The sequence below is a fragment of the Silurus meridionalis genome, chromosome 6 (assembly GCF_014805685.1).
Source record: "Silurus meridionalis isolate SWU-2019-XX chromosome 6, ASM1480568v1, whole genome shotgun sequence".
NCBI lineage: Eukaryota > Metazoa > Chordata > Actinopteri > Siluriformes > Siluridae > Silurus > Silurus meridionalis.
Window position 1 is genome coordinate 28,700,185 of NC_060889.1, and position 25,180 is coordinate 28,725,364.

General features: G+C 43.7%; 1 protein-coding gene across 2 annotated transcripts in view; it reads left to right on the top strand.

Annotated features, from left to right (window-relative positions):
- Positions 1–7,399: 7,399 nt before the first annotated feature.
- Positions 7,400–25,180, top strand: part of LOC124387351 (Fc receptor-like protein 5) — a 48,917-nt gene continuing 31,136 nt past the window's right edge. Inside the window, exons 1-2 of one of the 2 annotated variants that reach the window (XM_046851661.1) lie at positions 7,400–7,519; positions 12,050–12,232. In XM_046851661.1, the coding sequence (XP_046707617.1) occupies positions 7,468–7,519; positions 12,050–12,232 (235 nt within the window). In that variant the 5' untranslated portion in view covers positions 7,400–7,467. Of the gene's footprint in view, positions 7,520–12,049; positions 12,233–20,034; positions 20,055–25,180 lie in introns of those variants that run through there. The other variant, XM_046851662.1, reaches the window with a different exon arrangement.

Consider the following 25,180-nt stretch of genomic DNA (forward strand, 5'->3'; position numbering starts at 1 on the left):
ATCAGTTTTGGTAGAACAAATAAACTGCTGAATGAGGATGTAACACAGCTCAAATATTATTCTTTATCAAACGTGTTTTCATAAAGTTTAACAGCACAGAACACAAACAAACTGATGACTTTCACATTGAAACTAAACAGTCTGCAAATTCTCACTTCTAGAAGGTGATGTGATCCTGGAGAGTCCTGTCCATCCTGTGCCTGAGGGACATCCTCTGACTCTACGCTGTTTAATTCGCAACACAAATTCCTCAAATCTCCGATCAGATTTCTATAAAGGTCGATTAGTCGTCCAGAACCAGACTACAGTAGAGATGATCATCCATACAGTGTCAAAGTCAGATGAAGGTTTTTACAGCTGTAAATACTCAAAGAGAGGAAATTCAATGACTATCTGGGTCTCAGTCAGACGTGAGAAATAATTTTTTTTTCATTTGATTTGCTCCTAAAAACACAGTTTTGTCTTTACATTTTGCTCTCTTTCCTTCCTAAATCTCAGGTCCTGGATCCAGAACTGGTACAGTCGTTATGGTTATTGGACTGAGTTTGGCTTTTTTGTTCATCATTTTATTTATCGTAATGATCCTGCTGTGGTGCTGTAAAATAAAGAAAGGTCTGATTATTGTTTTATTAAGATAGAATAGAATAGAATGTAATGCTTACTTTGAGTATATAAAAGACAATAAATCACATTGATTTATATGAAACTATTACCTTGATAAAACTTTAAATTAATATGCGCTGAGTCTAGATTACATATGGTGATTATGTTGATAATAAATAAAAGTAGGTGTACTTTAATTTATTAATAAATTAAAGTAGGTGTACTTTAATCCTAACAACATAAATCCCAATCTAATATTAGTATTTATTAGCATTTTATACGTAGTTTATATTTGTAACTATTCCTCATTGTTTAGATGTTGTTTAAATCTGAAGTTTATAATTATAGTTCTAGACGATCGTGTTTCATTACTATTTATACCCTATTTAGATGTAGACTCTTTCTCCCTCTATAGAAAAGCAGAAAACCAATCAAACATTGGAGCAGAATCAAAGCCAGTCAGGAGCTGAAGACTCTCAGTCAGGGGACACACCACTTCAGGCTGGTCAGACTCTGTCTCTGTAAATGTTTTTTCTACACATGGTCAGTAAACATATTTTTATATATTTTCTGATTTTCTTTTTTCTTCATTCTATTTTCTGTAGGAAGTGTTAATATTTATGCCACTGTGGATCAGGGGGATACGAGTGGAACGGGTAGATTATATCAAGCATTTCCACACCATTCAGAAGCTTAATTATACAGTAGATTAATACTAGATATTAAAGAAGAGAAGTGTTTAATAATGATTAACACTCTGCCCTGTGCTCAGGTGAAACAGCTGAGAGCATCGATGTGACTTATGCACAGGTCATGAAGAAAAAGAAGAATGGTAGTGTTTTTTTAATGCCACAACAATTTATATACACAACTTGTGGGGCAGACTCCAGTATACACAGTCATTTATTACATTTATCATCACCACCCTGAAAAACTGCTCCATGCTGAAAGCAATGAAATTACTGCTACTAAAGAAACAACAATAGAGACTTTATCAATGTGTTATAAGCTGGTAAACATCGTGATGGTGTTTTCTCTGCAGATGTTGATGCTGAATCCAGTTGTGGTGATGTGACTTATGATGAAATAGAACTTATAACAAAGAAAAAATCTGTGAGAAAAAAAGGTACAGATATAACTAATGAGATGGATTGTTTTTCTTTTCTTCTTGAGATTAATTCAAATTATGTTCTTTTTAGAAAAAGCCAGTGGTGATGCTGACACTCTTTACTCAGAGCTGAAGGTTAACATGAAGGTACAACTGATTACAACAAATTGAAATATGAAATATTTATATTATATTATAATAAGAAATATGTATTGGGTAGCATTTCTGCTCTAGTGGTTATGAGGTGAACTACAAAACATTGAAATCTTGAATGATGTTTTGCAGTTCATCTTTTAACCACTAGAGTAAAAATGACCTCATTGAGAAGTTTGTTCGGGAGCAACTGGACTCTGAGACTGGACTGTGGTGCGAGAGAAAAATGTCTTGCAGTCTGATGAGTCCAGATGTATGTTGTTCCAGAGTAATGGAAGCATCAGGGTAAAAGGAGAGGTGGATAAAATGATGTAACCATCATGCCGAGTGACTACTGTACCACCTGCAATAACAGTTTTATCATCTGGTGTTGCTTTAGTTGTTCAGGTCTATGGTTTGTATGCATGCCATAATCAAAGCAATCTAATAAATGCCATAATCAGGGAAAAGGCTTTGAGATCATTTAATGTTGGAGAAGTGATAGCTTAGTGCTAAAGATGTTGGACTTCTGATCGGAATTTGCCACTTCTGGTTACTTTAGTAAGGTCTTTAACCCTCAACTGCATTAATCCTTGAAGTACACTGGATAAGGGCAAATCAAATCAAATCAAATCAAATTTTATTTGTCACATACACATACATACAGGGTACGACATGCAGTGAAATGCTTTTAACGACGGTCCGGCATGAGGGAATAAAATGGGGTAAAAAAGAGAATAAAAATTATAAATATAATAACAAAATTTTAAAGAAAAATATAATAACAAGAAAAAGAATCAGATAAATAAAGATATAAAGATATATAAATATATATGTATATATATATACATACATATACATATATACATATATATACACATACACAAAAAATGTTTATGGCAGTGTGCAGTTAAGCAGTAAACAACAGTAAACAAGTTAGGCATGGTTTTTGATTGTCCATGAGTGTCCGTGTGCAGTAAGGTGTGGTGTAAAGTGTCTTTGTGCGGAATGGTGTGGTATAAAAATAAGAATATAAAAATATGAAATAAATATGAAAAAGAAAATATGAAATGTAAAGTGCACTGTGCTGTGCAAGTCCAGTGTATAATGTGCCGTAGCACGAAAAGTGTGATGTGTTGTTATGGCATCTACCAAATGCCATAAATATTTATTTCTCAGAAGTAGTAAATAAATAGTTTATGTACCTTAACGTCTAAAAGCAAATTATATAATCTTTAATCCAAAAACGTTTGTATGAATGCTGTGCAAGATGTAAATTGTTCTACAGTTTGTGGAAGTCTTTCACAGATTGGTCAAACTCTGCCACTCTAAGATACACTGTTTATACCCAATAATATACTGACCTGAATTAGTTGCAAAATAACACATTTTTTTCCAGACTTTAGTTGTCCACATTTTTGATATTGTTGTGTTGCAGACATAAAATTGAAAATGACATTTTTTGTTCAATTCCCTCAGCTTTAACTTTTGATATGTTTTTTTGTTTTTGTTCTGGATAAATGAGTTTATGAGATTTGCAAATCAGTGCATTCTGTATTCTTTTACATTTTATAGTGTCCCAACATTTCTGGAAATGGGGTTGAAGAATCAGAAGGAATCTCTTTTTCTCCCTGCAGTGAGACATGTATCCAAGTCTGTGAATAAGACACATGGGGACCACTGGGTATGGAGGATGACATTACTTCTGTACAGCAACAGTGAAATAAGTTTTTGGCAAATTCAGTAGCACAGCTATACAAGATGAAAGAATAAATTAATTACATAATGTTCTGTTAATCTTTCTATTGGGTTTCAGATTTAACAATTAGTTTGAAATGCCTTTAGAGGTTGTAGAATGGACTGTTGACAGGTGAACTGCAACTGTTGCATATATAATCTAGTTTCAGCTAGTCCTTAGCTCATCAAAAACAAAGCTCATTACCCACATTCTTATTCCGTCTAAATATGTTGAATATTCATTCTACGTTTACTTCTAAATTGTTCTTATGACATTTAAACTCATATCTTAGTTAAGGTCATTGTGTATATCCTGATATAGCAGATCACTGCCTGCTGCAATTTTAGTATAATACAGATATACAAAGAAATGAATGTAGTGTGTTTGCAGCAAATTTTTCATTATTGCTTGTTGTTTATTTTTACACACTTATTTAATAGAACATAATTGTATATATTTTTTGCTTTACCTTTTCAATATATTTTTTCGATATATTCCTTTACCATATGTCAGTTGTTATATTAATTCTGATTGCTTTAATAATATAAATATTAATAATGCTTTTGTAATAATGTTTAGCTGACACCTTCTATCCAAAGGGAAAAGGAATAATACTGTATTTTTTTGTCTGCAATAATAAAGAGGATGTTGATTAAAAATGGACAAAAGTATAAAGTTACTCAAATATAAACAGTTGTTTATTCAACTCATTTATTTGCATTTGGTTGATTGTACTTAATTTAACGAAATATCACAGATTTAGGATTTAAACACAGAAATTTGGGTTAATTAGTTGTATTCTTCTTCTTTACAGTAATATCTAAAACCATTCAATATGATGACCAACAGGCTTTATGGGGTCTGGTCATCGGGCGACTTTACCCCACGTTCGGTTCATCTTGCAGCACCAGTTTTGTTTACCAAAGATTGCCCACTGGGCAGTCACCTTCTATGCCCAGTGTAAAGCCAGCAAACCAGGTTTCTTTCCCATTTAAAGTAAAATTATTGGTTGAGATCATTTTGGACCCAATGTCTCTAATCATTAGCTTTACCAGATACAACTGCAAGAAAATGAGTGCCAGCTATTCTGAGAAAAAACAGTTCATCCAGTTCATAAAAATAATAAAGAATTCAAAATTAATCATGAAAATAGAATAAAGAAATAGAATAAAATATATAATAAAATAGAATATAACTGCAGAGAATTAAAAAATAATAATAAATAATAATAAAATATTATATATATATATATATATATATATATATATATATATATATATATATATATATATATATATATATATATATATATATATAGTGAAGGCGGAATCACATCACAGGCAAGCGCTCCAAACACGACAACCAGAGGGGTGCTGGATGGACAGCGCCATATCAGCACCCGTGTTGTGGAAGCTGCAGAGCACATGGCAGCGGGGCGGAGTGGCATAACGAGGCACGGCTGGAAGCTCATGACGAGAACGCTACCTCCCCATGCTCATCAAGGAGAAGGGGGGATATAAAAGGATCCACTAAGGAGCACACAGGGGAGATGGTTGGCTTCCAACTAACGAAAGATTTGTCTCCTTTTTTTCTTGACAGGAAGCAGCGACAGCGACGAGAGCAGCGCGAGCTACAGCCGCGAATACGCCGATTCTCTTCCGACGACTGTGTAAAGTCCTCTACGTGCCGAGGACACCGAGCACCCACTCGCACAGACAGGTTTGGGTCTCAGCTTTCCCCGGACGGGTCGTGGCCGCGAACAATGGCAATTTGGGGCGGCGCTACGTCGGAAGCTCCAGCGGCACGGCATTAAGGACTAAATTCGCAGTCTTATGCAAAATTCCACTTCTTCTTTCCTCCGGCACTCCTGTAAAACTATAAATAAAACCCACTGTGATTTTTTCTTTGACATTCAGCTCTCTGGTGTGTGTGTGTTCATCCCAGCACGCGAGCGAGGCGCTACATTGGTGGAGAACGCGGGTCTTTGAACACGGAAACGTGAAATCTCCGCCCCGTCACACACCATGGATCCTGTTTTGAAACACCTGTTGGAATCAAACCTTCAGCAACAGACAGTCGTGCAGGAGTTGGCAAAAGGAGTCCATGTAGTTACTCAAGAACTCCTGGAAATACGGAAAAAGCATGCAGAGGACAGAAATCCCGTCTTCAGCTCGGCTCAGGAGGCGGAACGCCTACTTGCCAAAATGACTGCGAAAGACGACCCACAAACATTTCTACATACTTTTGAGTGCACTGCAGTACACGAAGGATGGCCGAAACGTGCGTGGGCGTGGCTCGTAGCGCCCTACCGCACGGGGGATGCCCAACTGGCTTACTACAGCCTCCCAGTAGAATCGGCGGACAACTATGATTTGCTAAAGGAAGAAATACTGGGCCGTTATGGACTGTCACTGAGAAGTGCCGCAGCGGACTTCCATAAGTGGGGGTACAAACCCTACATTGCTCCGAGGACCCAAATGGAAAATCTGATATGGATTACAAATAGGTGGCTCCAACCGGAAAGGAAAACTGCCGGCGAAATCGTGGAAAGGGTGGCCATTGATAAGTTCATAAGAGCATTGCCCCCCGAGGAACGGAAGGCTGAGGGGATGCGAGATCCGGAAAACCCCAGCATTGGAGTGCGCGCTGTCCACATTGAGCCTGGAGGGAAATGCAGGGCGCTACCAGCCACGGCAAGTTCATTCGCGCCGAGAATGGAACAGCGACCGGCAGGAACGGAGGGCCAGCAGGGCTGACACCGGAGTGTTTCCTCCAAAAGATGAACCCATGCCCTCCGATCCAGGTGCGGGGCTGGCGGCCCAGTTCAGAAAACCATGGCTGGCCGGCTGCACCATGCATGCGACTACACAGCCCCGGTCGCCGACCCTCAGTGTGAAACTGGATGGTAGAATCACAGAGGCGCTGCTAGACTCTGGCAGTAACGTCACACTGGCCAGGCCCTCAGTCATAGCCAGGGGGACCAAGAGAATGGGATCTATACCAGTTGCGTGTGTGCACGGAGACGTGCATGAGGTGCCCACCGTCAGAGTCCGTGTGGCGAATGGTGGAGGTGAGTGGCCGCTTGTAATTGGTTTGGTTCCTAATCTACCTGTGCCCCTGCTCTTGGGCAGGGACTGGCCGGGGTTCCAGAGACAGCAGGCGATCGCTCGCAGGACGTCGAGACGTGGTGGGGACCGGAAACTGCTGCGTAGGTCGGGGAAACGGACCCATACGGCACTGATGGCTCACGAGCAAGAAACGCAGGACACTGGTGCAGAGGGTGAGTCTGGTGTTGATGGTGATAATCCTCTTTTCAATGTGTGTCACCAGGCCTCCCGTGAGGGCAACTTCGGGCTGGAACAAAGGAAAGACGACAGCCTTAAATATTGCTGGAACCAAGTGGTACAGGTGGGGGGTGATAATGGCCAGCCGCTGCCCCACTTGTACTTCACGGTGAAAAACGGGCTCCTGTACTACCACATGGAACGTCGGGGACGGGTCGGGGACTGTGACCTGTTGGTGCTCCCGAAAACAAAGACGGGCTCTGTGATGCACCTAGCTCACACGCACCCGTTGGGTGGACATTTGGGGCCAAGGAACACGCTGGAAAAGATAAGGGACAGGTTCCATTGGACGGGCATGGAGGCGGAGGTACGTCGCTTCTGTCAGGGCTGCCCCACGTGTCAACACACCTCACCCACCAAGCCGCCCCCAGCCCCCCTTATACCACTCCCGATCATCAGGGTTCCCTTGAAAGGCTCGGCATGGACCTGGTGGGGCCACTTCCGAAATCCGCAAGAGGTCACGAGTATATCCTCGTCATGGTGGACTACGCCACGTGTTACCCCGAAGCAGTCCCGCTGAGAAAGGCCACGACCAGGAGCTGATGCTCTTTTTCAGCAGAGTGGGAATCCCGAAGGATCTGCTTACAGACCAAGGTACACCGTTTGTCTCTAAATTAATGGCGGATCTTTGTCGGTTGTTGCAGGTAAAACACGTCAGGACATCAGTGTACCACCCACAGACGGACGGGCTGGGAGAGCGTTTTAATCAGACACTGAAGCGAATGCTCCGACGGGTGGTAGACGAGCAGGGGAGAAACTGGGACCTCCTGCTCCCATATGTATTGTTTGCTGTAAGGGAGACAAGCATCAACGGGGTTTACACAGTTTGAGCTCCTGTTTGGTAGAAGACCTCGGGGGCTGTTGGACGTGGCCAAAGAGGCGTGGGAGGAGCAACCCTCGCCATATCGGTCGCTGGTTGAGTATGTCCAGGAAATGCAGGAGCACATACAGAAGGTGGACCCCAATAGTGAAGGAGCATATGGAACAGGCGCAGGCTGAGCATCGGAGAGTATACAACCGACCGGCTCAACAGAGGGAATTTAACCCGGGCGATCGGGTCCTCCTGTTGGTTCCGACTTCGACCTGCAAGTTTTTAGCCCGGTGGCAGGGCCCGTTCACAGTCCTTGAGAAAGTCGGTCCAGTGAACTACCGCCTGCAACAGCCGGGTAAGAGAAAAGATATTCAACTCTATCATGTTAATCTGTTGAAAAAATGGGTTGGGACTAACCCGGTGGTGTCAGCCCTCTGCATATCCCCCACAGATCCGCTCGAGTGGGCCTTGGTCGGCAGGGGAGGAGCTAATGCCGGCGCAACAGCAGAACCTGACAGAACTGGCGGGCCAGTTTTCGGATGTGTTCTCTGCGACTCCTGGTATGACCCACCTGGTGCAGCACGAAATTAAAACACCACTGGGGGTGATAATTCGTCAACGTCCCTACAGGGTCCCAAAGGCCCGCCGCCGGGCTATTGAAGAGGAGGTGGAGAAGATGCTGCTAGATGGTATAATCGAGCACTCGGCCAGTCCGTGGTCTAGCCCCATAGTGGTGGTGCCAAAGCCGGATGGGAGCTTAAGGCTCTGCAACGACTTCCGTAAGCTTAACCAGGTCTCGGAGTTCAACAGCTACCCGCTACCCAGAGTGGACGACCTCGTGGAATGGCTGGGAAGGCCCAGATTTATTTCCAATTTGGACCTGACGAAAAGGGTACTGGCAGGTAGCGCTGGCCCCGGAGGCCAGGGCTAAAATGGCTTTCAGCACGGCTAACGGTCACTGGCAGTACTGAGTCCTCCCATTTGGCCTCCATGGAGCACCAGCTACCTTCCAGAGACTCATGGATATAGTCCTACGGCCTCATCAGCACTTCGCAGCTGCCTACCTGGACGACGTAGTCGTGCATTCTAGAACGTGGGCAGACCATCTCCACCATCTACGTGAAGTGCTGAGAGAGCTCAGGAAGACCGGACTGACGGCAAACCCGCGGAAATGCCACTTGGGGCTGACCGAAGCACAGTATCTGGGATACCGTATTGGCAGGGGCCTTTTAAAACCGCAAGAGAAGAAGATAGAGGCAGTGAAGGCATACCCCCGCCCCACATCGAAGAAACAGGTACGTGCTTTCTTAGTGTTGGCGAGCTATTATAGGAGGTTTGTGCCTAACTTCTCCTCCATAGCATCCCCCCTCTCAGATCTTACAAAGAAGGGACAGCCCGAGGGGGTCCAGTGGTCAAAGAGGACGGAGCAGGCGTTTCAGGCGCTTAAGACGGCACTGACCAGCGAGCCGGTGCTGCAAAACCCTGACTTTAGTTTGCCGTTCGTGGTCCACACAGATGCGTCGGAGACCGGTCTGGGCGCTGTCCTCTCACAGAGCTTCAATGGGGAAGAACACCCAGTGCTGTATGTCAGCAGGAAACTGATGCCAGCGGAACAAAGGTACGCTGTGGTAGAGCGGGAAGCCCTGGCCATCAAATGGGCGGTTGAAGAACTGCGCTACTACCTAGAGGGCCGACAGTTTACCCTGGTAACGGACCATGCTCCTCTGCAATGGATGGTGAGAGCAAAAAATTCTAATGCCAGAGTAACCCGCTGGTTTTTGTCGATCCAAGACTTCTCATTCCAGGTACGGCACCGGGCTGGAACCATGAACGGCAATGCAGACGCTCTCTCACGAAGGCACAGTCTCTGGGCTCGATCTTTGCTGGCAGAAGGTTCGGAGCTCAAGGGGGGGGTACTGTGAAGGCGGCATCACATCGCAGGCAAGCGCTCCGAACACGACAACCAGAGAGGTGCTGGATGGACAGCGCCATATCAGCACCCGTGTTGTGGGAAGCTGCAGAGCACATGGCAGCAGGGCGGAGTGGCCGCGAATATGCCGATTCTCTTCCGACGACTGTGTAAAGTCCTCTACGTGCTGAGGACACCGAGCACCCATTCGCACAGACAGGTTTGGGTCTCAGCTTTCCCCGGACGGGTCGTGGCCGCGAACAATGGCAATTTGGGGCGGCGCTACGTCAGAAGCTCCAGCGGCACGGCATTAAGGACTAAATTCGCTGTCTTATGCAAAATTTCACTTCTTCTTTCCTCCGGCACTCCTGTAAAACTATAAATAAAACCCCCTGTGATTTTTTCTTTGACATTCAGATCTCTGGTGTGTGTGTGTTCATCCCAGCACGCGAGCGAGGCACTACAATATATATATATATATATATATATATATATATATATATATATATATATATATATATATATATATATATACACAGTATATATAGATCTAGATAAATGGCTGAAGATCCCTACCAGAATAACGTCTACACAACTTCGTCCAGACTTCATGATTATCTCAGATTCCACCAAGCAACTGATTTTATTGGAGCTCACTGTGCGGTGAGAGTAGGGAGCAGGTTGAGAAGAGCCTGGAGAGGTGGAGATATGCGCTGGAAAAAGGGGAATGAAGGTCAGTAGGAGTAAGACAGAGTACATGTGTGTGAATGAGAGGGAGGGCAGTGGAGTGGTGCGGTTGCAGGGAGAAGAGCTGGAGAAGGTGGAGGAGTTCAGGTACCTGGGGTCAACAGTGCAAAGTAATGGAGAGTGTGTTAGAGAAGTAAAGAAAAGAGTGCAGGCAGGGTGGAGTGGGTGGAGAAGAGTGACAGGAGTGATTTGTGATAGTAGGGTATCTGCAAGAATGGGAAAGTTTATAGGACTGTGGTGAGACCTGCGATGTTGTATGGATTACATACAAGACAGTGGCATTGAGTAAAAGACAGGAGGTGGAGCTGGAGGTAGCAGAACTGAAGATGTTAAGGTTTTCGTTGGGAGTGACGAGGATGGACAAAATTAGAAATTAGTTTATTAGAGGGACAGCGCAGGTAGGATGTTTTGGTGACAAGGTGAGGGAGGCGAGATTGAGATGGTTTGGACATGTGCAGAGGAGGGACATGAATTATATTGGTAAAAGAATGCTTAGGATGGAGCCACCAGGTAGGAGGAAAAGAGGAAGGCCAAGGAGGAGGTTCATGGATGTGGTGAGGGAAGACATAAAGGTAGTTGGTGTGAAAGAGGCAGATGTAGAGGACAGGGTGGTATGGAGACAGATGATCCGCTGTGGCGACCTCTAATGGGAGCAGCCAAAAGAAGAAGAAGACTGTGCCCTGGGAAGAGCGCATGGAAGAGGCCAAAGAGAGGAAGCGGGCTAATACCAAGAGTTAGCTGAAGAGTGTAGAAGGCAGGGCTGGAAAACTCATTGTGAACCATTGGAGGTGGGCTGTAGAGGTTTTGCAGGGCATTCACTCTGCAAAGTGCTCACTTTACTAGGAATTACTGGGGAGGCAAAGAGGAAGGCAATTAGAACCGCAACTGAAGCCACAGAGATAGCCACTAAATGGCTTTGTATTAAGAGGGCAGAACCCAATTGCTACTGGGACACAGGCCGGAGTCTGATCAACCCCGGCTAGGTCGCCTGGACGAAACACCCAATGACCCCAGGATACATCACTGATGATGTGTCCCAGTGCATCTGTATTATGTACTTATATGTGTATATATATATATATATATATATATATATATATATATATATATATATATATATATATATATATATATATATAATAAAGTGATCTATCTGGCTGAATAATACATTCCCATTCAGGGGGAGGTTGATTATATCTGTAAACATGTGTGCTTATTTCCGCAACTGGCCAGTGCAGGTTTTAATAACTTTGTGATGCCACCTGGTCCCGTTGCACTCCCAATTTTCATTCAGCATTCAGCAATTCATGCTAATAACAGAATAAGCACTAATAGCACAATAATAATTGCCCTATTAGCACTGCTAGTTCCATAAGCATTGAACTGCATCTGTAAAGTAAGTGTAGATGTTAATTTTCAATTATAATCTGTTAAATTTCTAAGTTCCTGCCAGAGGTTTCTAGAGCCACTTTGCTTTGACAGTGTCAATGTGTACCTGAGGAGCAATGAGTAACACTTGGTGTTGCTTAAGGTAAATAATGGATTTGACAATTTTCTAGTGGGGAAGTGTAAGAGACCAACTGGTTTTGGGTTGAAAGAAAGAGATGACAGGTAATCCAGAGAGAGTTTTTTTAATTTATTTTCCACTCTTTCCCAGGTGATTTCTTTCACTTGACTTCAGGCCAGGGGAAACACACACTCTCTCAGTCCTGCCCATCTTCCCTTGACGCCGACCCAGAAACCTGCGCCCAAACTCGGATCAGCATGTCTTCACTCAGCATCCTCCTCTTTCCCTCACGTCACCATGTCTGTCGTCAACTCTGCCCGCTTCTCTCCCAAAGTTTGTATCTATCTCCTTTTATTTTCATTGCCAGACACTGAAAGAGGGTGTACTGAATAGTCTTATCAGCAACAGGTGTGCTCTTAATGCTTGTTTTGTATGGATCTGCCTTTGACTTGCGACTCCGTGCTTGTCAATACTCACACTGCCTCAGGAGGCTTCCATGATGGTTTTTAAATCTTCCAACATCCTGGGTTTGAACAGCACTGAAGAACCCTGGTGCATGAGTCCATGAAAGAAGACATGATAGACAGGCAAATGTTTAAATAACACGAGGGTCACATTTACAAAAAAACCCTGTATTTGCAGATTTTCCTTCATCACAGTTAATGCTGTGTATGTGTGTCATGCAAGTTTACCAAGCATTATTACACTGTGGTTCTGTCTCTCTCACCAAATATGAGAGTCACTGCCAGTTTGGCTCATCGCCAAACACAATGCATGGAAACAGTTGTTTTTCAGTAGTATGTTTTAAAAAGTTTTTTAACAGGCATGAGTTATGCGCATTCTAATTGCATGCCTCATTTATGTACAGTGTATTCAGAGAGTATTCAGACCCCCTTTTACTTTTTTAAATTGTATGTTGCAGCCTGAAACTACAATTGTTTAAATAAGTTTTTTTTTTCTTATTTCTTCACAGTCAGTACACTCATAATGTACACTCAGAAATCTCAGTTTGTACATAAAAAAAAATAAATAAATAAAATATGTAAATAAATAATCACAATGATTTAGACCTTTTACCCATGATTCTACAAGCTTTGTACATCTACTGTAGATAAGTGGATTTTCTGTCTTCCTTCATGGCAAATCCTCTTAAGCTGAACACTTTTAACTCTTTCAGAGTCAGGGCTCAGTCTGGACCACTCAAGGATATTCACAGAGTTGTCAATAAGCCCATTTTGTTGTCTTGACTGTGGGCTTAGGGTTATTGTCATTGTGGCAGCGGGGGCAGAGCCGAGCGCCGGTTTGTGAATGGAGTGTGAGGCCGGAAGCAGGTAGACACGGGAATGACTCACCTGAAGGGAATTCTGACTAATGAGTGTTCTCTCTCTTGCAGTGATCAGAGGGAGCATTTAAGGAGGAGTGTAAGGATTTGTGTGTGTGTGTCCTGGAGAATGAATGACTGAGACACTGAGCACAAAGTGAACATAAAAATAAAGGATTTTGTTGATTCTGAACCTGTCCTGTGCCGTCATGGCATTCCTTTCCCCAAACCATACGCTCTCCCTTCAGTGGTGCCGAAACCCAGGACAGAACGCAGGACGAAAATATGGAATCATCACCGTTGGCAGGGCTAGTGAAGTTGCTTGCCGAGCCCCAACAAACCCAACACCAAGCCCTCTTCCAGGTGTGTGCCGAGCAGGAACAGCGGTTCCAGGAAGTGGCCCGAGCATAGGCAGAGGACCGGGCGGCATTCCCGAACCCTACGCCTACCATCCCGCTGAATAAGATGGGCTTGCAGGACAATGTCGAGGCCTTCCTGTAGCTATTCAAGTGCGTGACCGTAGGCGGGAAGTGGACAGGCTCGGAGTGAGCCCTTCGCCTGCGCCGCTACTTTCCGGGAAAGCCCAACTCGCTGGCTGATCGCATACTGGAGTACGATGTCCTGAAGTGGGTGATCCTCCTGCGAGTGAGACAGGCCCCAGAGCAGCACCGGCAGGGATTCCGCACACTGACACTTCGAGGTCAGCTGACCGTTTGCGTTTGCCCAGCAGCTCCACAACGCATGCCGGTGATGGCTGAGGAAAAGAACCGGAGCATGGACGATGTTCTGGATCACTTCGTCCCGACCAGTGCCAGAGGCCAGAAATGGTGGAGAAGGCGATTCAGCTGGCAAAGAATCACCTGGCGGCATACGCAGGGGCGGGCGAATCCCCTGCCGCTACTTCTGGCTTTCCCTCTCTCCTGTCCCCTGTTTCTTTCCCCTCTCCTCCCATTCCCCTACAACGAAAACAGGGGCCGATTCCCCCTGAAGCCGATGGCTCAGCTGCGAGCTCCACCCTCTTTCTTTCCTGCCTCCTGAATTGGTCCGCTTTTTCTCGTTTACTAAGGGAAATGTGTGTGGATGGGTCCTGCGGCAAGGTGAAGCAGTGTAAAATGTGCGCTATGTTGACTGGGGATGCGGTGCCGGTAACATCCGCTCCCCGTCAGACAGACTCCGCCCTAGAGTAATCGATGGTCAGCGAGTCCAGCCGGATAGCGCGCTTTCCTATCCATACTTTCACCATTTAAGATAAATTATATCGAGTGATGCAGGACACTCAAACAGGAGAGGAAACGGACCAGTTGTTGGTCCCGAAGAGCTGCAGGAAACCTCTATTTTATGCGGCTCACCATAATCCGATGGTCAGAAACCTTAGACTGCTTAATGGAACGGTTTTATTGGCATTCATGGCGATGTGCGTAGTTAATGTGCGGCATGTCGGGAATGTCAGCTGATGAATCTGCCAGCTTTCCCAAAAGCGCCTTTGCACCCATTACCCTTCATTGAGGTCCCCTTTGAGAGAATTGGCATGGACCTCGTCAGGCCATTAGAGTGGACGGCACGCGGACATCGCTTTGTATTAGTTTCAGTAGATTATGTAACGCGATTAAGTCAATCCGCACCAGTGTCTACCATCTGCAAACTGATGGCTTGGTGGATCGTTTCAACTGCACCCTCAAAAACATGATTTGGAAGTTCGTACACGGGGATGCACAGAACTGGGATAAGAGGCTCAAGCCCCTGTAATTTGCAGTACGAGAGGTCCCGCAAGCCTCCACAGGGTTTCCCCCTTTTGAATTACTATATGGCCATAAGCTGCATGGAGTGCTTGATGTCCTCAGTGAAAAGTGGGAGGAGGGACCTTCGAGTAGTAAAAATGAAATTCAGTACTTTCTGGACCTGAGAGCAAAACACATTAGGAAAACTAACCCTGGGGAATTTTCTACAGGCTCAAGAATGGCAATCCCGGCTGTATGATAGGGGCCCGCAGCTACGACAGTTTTCAACGGGGGATAAAGTCCTCATCAAGCTCTAAATTACTCGCAAAGTGGCAAGGACCTTTTGTGGTTACACGGCGGGTGGGAGATGTCGACTATGAGGTGCGAGGCACAGAGAGGGGTGATGTGCTCCAGGTGTACCACCTGAACCTCCAAAAACCATGAAGGAAGGTGGTGCCTGTGTCTCTGGTGACAGTGCTTCCTGAGAGGGAGGAGCTGGGACGGGAGGTAAGACCAAAAGCTGCATCAGAATTTCCCTCGATCCTCTGTGGAGACCACCTCTCACCATTGCAGAGAGCACAGGTGAAGAAATTGCAACAAGAGTTTGCGGATGTGATTTTTCCCCTACCTGGGCAGACAAACCTCATAGAATACCATATTGAGACATCTCCCGGTATCGTGGTGCGCAGTCGCCGATACAGGGCAGCCCGAACACAAAAAGAACGTGGTTCTAGAGGAATTACATGCAATGCTTGACATGGGAGTAGTCAAGGAGTCCCACGTTGATTGGAGAAGCCCGGTGGTCTTGGTGCCCAAGAGTGACGGGTCGGTCTGTTTCTGTGTAGACTATTGTAGGTCAACGTGGTGTCTAAATTAAACGCGTATCCAATGCCCCGCATTGATGAGCTGCTTGATCGGTTAGGCACGGCTCACTTTTATTCGACGCTGGATTTGACCAAGATATATTGGCAGATCCACTTGATGCCAATGTCACGGGAAAAATTGGCTTTTCCACTCCGTTCAGTTACACATTTACATTTACATTTGCGGCATTTAGCAGACGCCCTTATCCAGAGCGACGTACAAACGTGCTTTAAATCTCTAGTAGTGAATAAATCTACACTGGTACGCAAGAATACAAACTCAATATAAATATAACTCGAATTCTACAAACTTGGAAAGTGCTAATTTAGGTATTTCAGGAAGAGGTAGGTCTTCAGTCGTCGCTTAAAGATAATCAGGGACTCTGCTGTACGGACATCTAGGGGAAGTTCATTCCACCACTTTGGTGCCAGAACAGAGAAGAGCCTTGAATTGTACTTACCTCTCATTCTGAGAGAAGGTGGTACCAGTCGAGCAGTGCTGGAGGATCTCAGACAGCGTGGTGCAGTGCGAGATGTGATGAGGTCACTGAGGTAAGATGGTGCTGGTCCATTTTGGCCTTGTAGGCAAGCATCAGTGTTTTGAATCTGATACGTGCAGCTACTGGAAGCCAGTGAAGGAGCGCAGCAGTGGGGTGGTGTGGGAAAACTTGGGCTGATTGAACACAAGTCGTGCAGCTGCGTTTTGGATCATTTGCAGTGGACGAATAGCGTTCAGGGGAAGACCTGCCAGCAGAGAGTTGCAGTAGTCCAGTCTTGAAATGACAAGAGACTGAACAAGCAACTGGGCAGCCTGTATGGACAGAAATGGTCGAATCCTTCGGATGTTATAGAGAAGAAATCGACAAGAACGAGCAACATTAGCGACATGTGGGAAAAAGACAGTTCATTGTCCATAGTTACCCCAAGGTTACGAGCAGTGGCTGAAGGGAGAGCAGAGAGTCATGAAGTGTTATTTGTAGATCTTGACCTGGAGATGAATCACCTGGGATGACCAGCAGTTCTGTTTTGCTGGGGTTGAGTTTAAGTTGGTGAGCCCTCATCCATAAAGATATGTCTGACAAGCATGCTGAGATCCGAGCTGAAGCTGTGGTATCTGATGGAGGGAAAGAAAAGATGAGTTGAGTGTCATCTGCATAGCAGTGATAAGAAAACCCATGTGAGGATATGACTTCACCAATGGAGTGGGTATAGAGGGAGAAAAGGAGGGGACCAAGTACCGAGCCTTGTGGGACACCAGTGGTGAGTCTGCATGGGGCAGATGTGGATCCCCTCCATGTTACCTGGTATGAGCGACCTTCCAGGTAGGAAGCAAACCATTCCCATGCTGTTCCGCAGATACCAAGGCTCTTGAGGGTTGACAAAAGTGTCTTGTGGTTGACTGTGTCAAATGCTGCTGAAAGGTCCAGAAAGATAAGTACAGATGACAGCTTGGCTGACCGAGCAGCATGTAGTTTCTCAGAAACAGCCAATAGGGCCGTCTCTGTGGAATGTGCCGCTTTGAACCCAGACTGGTTCGGATCGTGGAGGTTGTTCTGTGAGAGATAGACAGACAGTTGGTTAAAACAGTGCGTTCAGAGATTTAGAAAGAAAGGAAAGGAGTGATACCGGTCTGTAGTTGTTGATGTCTGATGGATCCAGAGCCGGTTTCTTCAAGATAGGAATGACCCTTGCTTGCTTGAAGGTAGTTGGTACATAGCCAGATGTTAATGACCCATTGATGATTGTGGAGATGAAGGGCAGGAGATCTTGCGTGATGGTCTGGAGCGTAGTTGAAGGGATTGGATCTAGAGGACAGGTGGTGGGATTGCAGGATCGGATGACTTGCAGTATCTCATCTTCTGTTAAGGTTGAGAAGCTTGACAGAGACGTAGTGGATTGTTGGCTGTGTTGTGTAATCATTGTTGGAGAGGAAGTGAAGGTCTGGCAGATTTTCCTAATCTTCTCATCATAGAAGGAGGCAAAGTCATTAGCAGTCAGGGAGGTTTAGTAGAGAAGAGAAGATGTTGTGAAGCTTACGAGGATCTTGTGCAGAGGCCTCAAGCTTTTCCTTGTAGAAGGCAGTTTTGGCAGAAGTCACCTCCAAAGAAAATTTGGTCAGGAGTGCACGGTAAGATGAGAGGTCTACATCAAGCTGTAATTTTTCCACTTCCTCTCTGCAGATCGGAGTTCTCGTCGATTACTGCGCAAAACTTCTGACAGCCACGGTGTGGGACAAGAAGTCTTCTTGGGTCTTGTAGTAAAGGGACAAAGGAGGTCCATGGTTGAGGAAAGAGATGAGAGGAAGGAGTCCGTAGCAACGTCTAAGGGTACAGAGGAAAAGGAGACGGGGTCAGGAAGAGATGAAAGAGTACATGAAGTTACAGAGGAGGGGGAGATAGAGTGAAGGTTAGGACGGATAAGAGAGACATGTAAATTATTTTTAGGTTGAATAGGAAGAGTGATTAAAAAGGAAACCAGGTGATGATCAGAGATTGGAAGTGGAGTGGCAGTCATGTCTGTAGCTGGAGTAGGACGGGTGAAAACCAGGTCCAGGACATTTCCTCCCTTGTGTGTTGGAGGGCAGCTGTTAAATGTCAAGGAGAAGGTATTCAGAAAAGGCAAGAGGCAAGATGACTGAAGTTTGTCGGATGGGAGGTTGAAGTCACCAAGAACTGTCAGAGGGGTGCCGTCAGAGGGGAAAGTACTAAGGAGCGTGTCCATCTCTTCTAGGAAGTCCCCAAGGGGACCAGGAGGGCAGTAGATAACAATGATGAAAAGGTTGATTGGAGAGGTAACTGAAACTGCATGAAATTCAAAAGAAGAGATGGTTAAATGAGACAAAGGGAGAGGTGTGAAACACCATCTCCGTGATAAAAGTAGACCTGTACCACCACCTCTACCAGTTTCTCTTGGTGAATGAGAGAAAGCATAGGCAGAAGACAGAGCAGCTGGTGTAGCAGTGTTCTGTGGGGATATCCAGGTCTCAGTAAGTGCCAGAAAGTCAAATGTGTAGTGGGAAGCCAAGCCTGTGATGAAGTCAGCTTTCCTTACAGCAGACTGACAATTCCAGAGCCCACCTACCACCGCTGTTTGAGATTGAGACAACAGGGAAGGGTAGATGAGGTTACTGAAGATGTGAGATCTGTTCTGTGGATAGGAACGTCTGTGTCTGTAAGAGATGACTACAGAGATGGGTTTGAGGCACATGACTAATCTCCCAGTTTGAGATCAATGTGTTTTTAAAGTAAGAAATAGTATAAATAGGACTTTCTAAATAACACTAAGAGTTACTGACTTTAAGGGGGTTACCTACTTGTGGGGACTACCTACTACCTACTACGCCTTCAATATAAGTGAGTAAGCCCTGCCCACAATTCACACCTCAAGTGAGACTGAAACTACTCTTGATTAATCACCTGACCAAGCTAATAAGCACAGACCAACACTCTAGAATCAACTGAGTTAAATAGATATACAAAGTTAGAATCCTACCTTACCAGAAGAGAGTAAATTCAAGATAGAGCTAAAGCACACTGAAGATTGAGCTGGTTACGCCTTCAATATAAGTGAGTAAGCCCTGCCCACAATTCACACCTCAAGTGAGACTGAAACTACTCTTGATTAATCACCTGACCAAGCTAATAAGCACAGACCAACACTCTAGAATCAACTGAGTTAAATAGATATACAAAGTTAGAATCCTACCTTACCAGAAGAGAGTAAATTCAACTGGCAGTTACACCAGTTCGTTACTCTTTCGTTTAGTTTGTTCGGGGCCCCAGCGACGTTTCAACGGGCACATGGATCGGATTCTCCGCCCTCATAACGGCAATAATTTGGATAACATAGTCATATATAGCAAAGACTGGCAGCGGCCTTAAAGGGAGGAGCTCCCGGTGCTGTACATCAGGCATTAGTTGTTGGTGCAGGAAAGCCGGCACAGCACCATTGAAAAGGAGTGTCTGGCCATCAAGTGGGCGGTCCTCACCCTCCGGTACTAACTGTTGGGACGGGCCTTCACCCTCTGTTCGGACCATGCTCCGCTTCAGTGGTTTCATCGCATGAGCTTCAGCAACCTTGACTGCTAATGACTCTGTCATCAGTTGTGTGTGTGTCAGAGAGAGAGAGAGAGAGAGAGAGAGAGAAAGAGAGAACACAGGAAGTTTTGAGGGTTTTACACCTCTGCTCAGTCAGTTAGTCAGTCAGTCATTAGAAGGACAGGATGGAGATTAGTTTGCTCCGGGTGATGCTCTGTGAGTAGATATGTTTCTTTGTGTGACAATGTGTTTCTTTGTTTGTCAGACTAACAGAACAGAAAGATGATAACAAAACAATGTTATTATTAACTAGACTTCCTGAAAAAATGCAGGTTTATGCTTGGAACTTTCAAGTCTACACAGGGAAATGTGGTATGGTATAGATGGTATATACTGCCTATGAAAGTCAGTAGGAGTAAGATAGAGTACATGTGCATGAATGAGAGGGAAGGCAGTGGAGTAAATATTTTGTGTCTATGTTATCGTGAGTGGTGCGGTATAAAGTTGATTATTTGCAGTCTGAATGTGTGTCAATAACTGAATGTCTTTAGCTGTTAGACATCTGTGTCTTTTTTTCAAGCACAGAACCTTAACATGAATTGGATATTTTTAAACCAGTTCTGCTTAGATAAAGGGAAATGAGAATGACACATGTGAAGAAAACATGTAGAAAATAAGTTGCAGTACAAACCACATGTTTCAGGAAACTGTCTAGAGACTGTGAAACGCTTTTTTTTAACTCACCCCTGCCTTTCTCTGCCTGTGTGTTTTGTTTTCTCCCCATCTTTGCAGAATGTCTGTATATATGCTACGTAAGTGGTAAAAACATTCTGATTTAACTTTGTGTGGGCCGGTTCTCTCTGTTGCTGGTGTTACAAACATCAAAGTTGTTGAATAAAGCCTATGCTGGTGTGGGAATCCAAGCATTTCCAGAACAAATGCCCCATGAAGGCAGTTCCTGATCAAACTGGGATGTATTGTATAATTTAAAGTAACATCAACTAGACTTCCTGGAAAAAAAAAAGCCTAATGAACTGTATTTCTCTTTTTATTACTTCTTTGATCTATGCAAGTAAACATCTCAGTACCACAAGTACACATTAAAACACACTAATGCCATCTTTATTCAAAGTGTTTCAGTGCTAGAATGCTTTTGTGAGTTTGGTGTGAGCAGTTGTGAAAAAGGAGGGGGAGGGGGTAATGTGTGATAACTGGCTTAAAACTAATGACTGCATCTATAGTGCAATAATATAACAAAGATACTTTTTGTTGTTTAATTAGAAGACCATCTTGCCACATTTTAACATTTTAACAAAGGAAAAAGCCAGAGTGTGTGCTTTAATTGGGGTATTGGAGATAAAGTGTGTGCGATAGATTTTTCTTCATTTATCAGTGTCATGATCCAGTTCCAATCATCAGCGTTTCATTCACAGCTCATTTCTTTATTAGACAACAGCATATAAAAACCCCAGTCTTTCAGTCGCATATTTCCATATGCCCTCTCCATCCTCTTCAGACAGAATAACCCACAGCTCCGGGCCCGGATCCCCCAAGCCCCCCTCAATTCGAGCACTGAGGACAACATTTGTAGTTTCTGTGCCACCTGGAAATGGGCCCTCACTGCCCTGATTCATTCCACCAATCACAACTACCTTGCAGACCACCACCAGAGACCTGCACCTAGGTACCAACTTGTACAGAAGTTAAAGTTGTTGCTAAAGACACCCTGCTCAAAACCAGCTCCACCATGTTACCTGGTTCCGTTGAAAAAATGTAATGAAAAAAATTCTACACGAGTATATAATATATTGGTATACAATATAAAATTCTAGTTGATTATAAGCTATTCAAGCTCACAAGAGTCTATATGAGTTGCTTGGAAGTGTGTAAGTCTTACAGTCTGAGTCTTAATACAGCTTTAATTTGGACAATGACTGAAGAGGATCTACCAAGTCTGTAACACATTTTGAATACATTTTATATGTGCATATCTCTCTCTCTCTCTCTCTCTCTCTCTCTCTTTTCATGAGAACACAGGAAGTGAAAATGCTTTAAGACCACTGCTTAGTCAGTCAGTCATAAGAGGAACAAGATGGAGTTTTGTCCTCTGTCTGTGATATTCCGTTAGTGAAATTGTTCTTTGTGTCTTTGTTAGAGTGAGAAATTGTGATGGCTAGACGACTGGGTCAGAGCATCTCCAAAACTGCTCTTATTGGCTGCAGTGGTCAGTATCTATCAAAATTGGTTCAAAAAAAGGAACAGTGGTGAACCGGCGACAGGGTCATGGCATCTGAGGCTTATTGATGCACGTGAGGAGTGAAGGCTGGTCCATGTGGACCGATCCAACAGTCAGCTTGACTGACTGTGTAGCTCAAAGAACTCAAAGAATTTCATACTGTTGATGCTTGATGGGTCACGACTGTTTTGACAACAAAAGGGGACCAACACCGTATTAGGCAGGTGGTCATAATGTTACGCCCAGAGGTGGCAAAAGTCCACACATCATTCACTTAAATAGTAGTACAGATACTCATTTTTTAAAGACTTTGGTAAAAGTTGAAGTTCTGACTACACTTTTTTACTCAAGTTAAAGTAAAGAACTTTGGGCTCTGACATGTAATTCAGTAAAAAGTAGTCTTTATTACTACCTGTTTTAGTGTCACGCTGGTAACTGGATGTCACACTGTCATATGTCATATTACAATTAGGGTTGTCAATCGATTAATATATTTAACCGTGATTAATCACACGATTGTCATGAGTTAACTCACGATTAATCGCAACTTAATCACACATTTTTATCTGTTCTTAATGTACCTTAAAGTAATACTTTGCAAGTTTTTAATACTCTAATCAGCATGTACACTTTATGCAAATGTATGTTTATTATTAGTGAAATCAAACTTAACATAAGGCATGAAGATAAAATATTTTTGTAAATGTCTTAAAGTAATTATGGTGTTTTAAATTACGTAAATCATAAGGACACTTTGTTTCCACACGGATGGTTAATGAGGTGATACCGAAAAAACTGTACCTCTTTTAACTTTCATTTGAATTACATAACCAGAAAATAGACATTTCGCGCTTTCTAATAATATATTTATTATGTTTGTGAAGCAAGCATTTACTGAGATTCTGGTTGTTGTATTTACTCTACATTTCCAAAAGTATTGGGTCACCTGAACTTACCTGCTATATGTGATTATTTTTCAAACTGTTACCACAAAACATGAGGCATTCAATTGTAAAGGACATCTTTATATGTGCTATAATAAAATGCAGAAACAAATGCTTCTCGTTAGTCCTATAAACTCACTGCTCTGTGACTTATTTTCACAGCTTTAATTTCTCATATTTACCAAAGGGAAAAGAAAGCTGTAAAAATTTGTCTTAACTGTTTAAGCTTTTGATCACAAGAACACTGTTTCCATTGATATTAAAAAATTGCAAACACAACATACACACACATCCACTATATTTCCAAAAGTCACATGAACTTTCCAGCTATATGTGGTTCTTTTCCAAACTGTTACCACAAAGCTGGATTCATTTAGTTGTACAGTAAGTCTTTAGATGTGCAATAATATGATTTTGCATTCACTTGAACTTGGAAACCCAAACCCGTTCCAGCATGGCAATGCCCCTGTGCACAAAGTGAACTCCCTGAATATATACAGTTGTGTTCAAAATTATTCAACCCCCAATGCTGTAAATGGTTTTAGGGAATTAAGTGTACATTTGTAATTGTAAGTAGAATGAAATCCTACAAGGACTTCTTAAAGAACCATATGCAACTAAAATGACATCAATTAGTTTTATAATACAGTAGTAAATGTTTCTTTTGTGAATTCTTCATTGACATAATTATTCAACCCCTTAAAGACTACCACTCTGAAGAACAGAGGTTCAATGAAGTGTTTTCAATCAGGTATTGAAAACACCTGTGGATATCATGGAGCAGCAATAAAGCCTAATAAGCACCAATTAGGCAGCTTAAAAATGACTGTGATACTCAGCTCCTTCTAGACATTTACTAGTGTGGTTACAAACATGGTGAGGTCAAGAGAATGGTCCAGGAAGACAAGAGAACAGGTGATTACTCTTCACAGGAAGGGCAATGGCTATAAGAAGATTGCAAAGATGTTAAACATACCAAGAGACACCATAGGAAGCATCATTCGCAAATTCAAGGCAAAGGGCACTGTTGAAACGCTACCTGGTCGTGGCAGAAAGAAGATGCTGACTTCGACTGCTGTGCGCTACCTGAGCGTAGAGTGGAGAAAAGTCCCGTGTGACTGCTGAGGAACTGAGAAAAGATTTGTCAGATGTGGGTACTGAAGTTTCTGCTCAGACAATACGGCGCACCCTGCGTAATGAAGGCCTCCATGCCAGAACTCCCAGGCGCACCTTGCTGTCCCAAAGAATAAGAAGAGTCGACTGCAGTATGCCAAAAGTCATGTGGACAAACCACAGAAGTTTTGGGATAGTGTTCTGTGGACTGATGAAACAAAATTAGAACTGTTTGGGCCCATGGATCAACGCTATGTTTGGAGGAGGAAGAACAAGGCCTATGAAGAAAAGAACACCTTGCCTACTGTGAAGCATGGCGGGGGGTCAATCATGCTTTGGGGCTGTTTTGCTTCTGCAGGTACTGGGAAGCTTCAGCGTGTGCAAGGTACCATGAATTCTCTTCAGTACCAGGAGATATTGGATGACAATGTGATGCAGTCCGTCACAAACCTGAGGCTTGGAAGGCGTTGGACCTTTCAACAGGACAATGATCCCAAGCATACCTCCAAGTCCACTAGAGCATGGTTGCAGATTAAAGGCTGGAACATTTTGAAGTGGCCATCGCAGTCACCAGACTTAAATCCGATTGAGAACCTCTGGTGGGACTTAAAGAAAGCAGTTGCAGTGCAAGCCTAAGAATGTGACTGAACTGGAGGCTTTTGCCCATGATGAATGGGCGAAGATACCCGTAGATCGCTGCAAGACACTTGTGTCAAGCTATGCTTCACGTTTAAAAGCTGTTATAACTGTAAAGGATGTTGTACTAAGTACTAAGATTGAATGTCAATTGGGGGTTGAATAAAACTGATAATGATGTGAGCTCAGAAAAGACATTTGTGGTTATTTCATTATAAATGTTATGTTTAATTTTTGTCTGACCTACACGTGCCTCTTTGATTTAATTGTAAGCAGGATGACTGAATGATCATAATCAATGTCAAACCGACCAAAACAATCAATTTCAGTGGGGGTTGAATAATTTTGAACACAACTGTAGTTTACATGATTTGGAGAGGAAGATCTTTAGTGGCCTGCTATAGAGCTCTGAT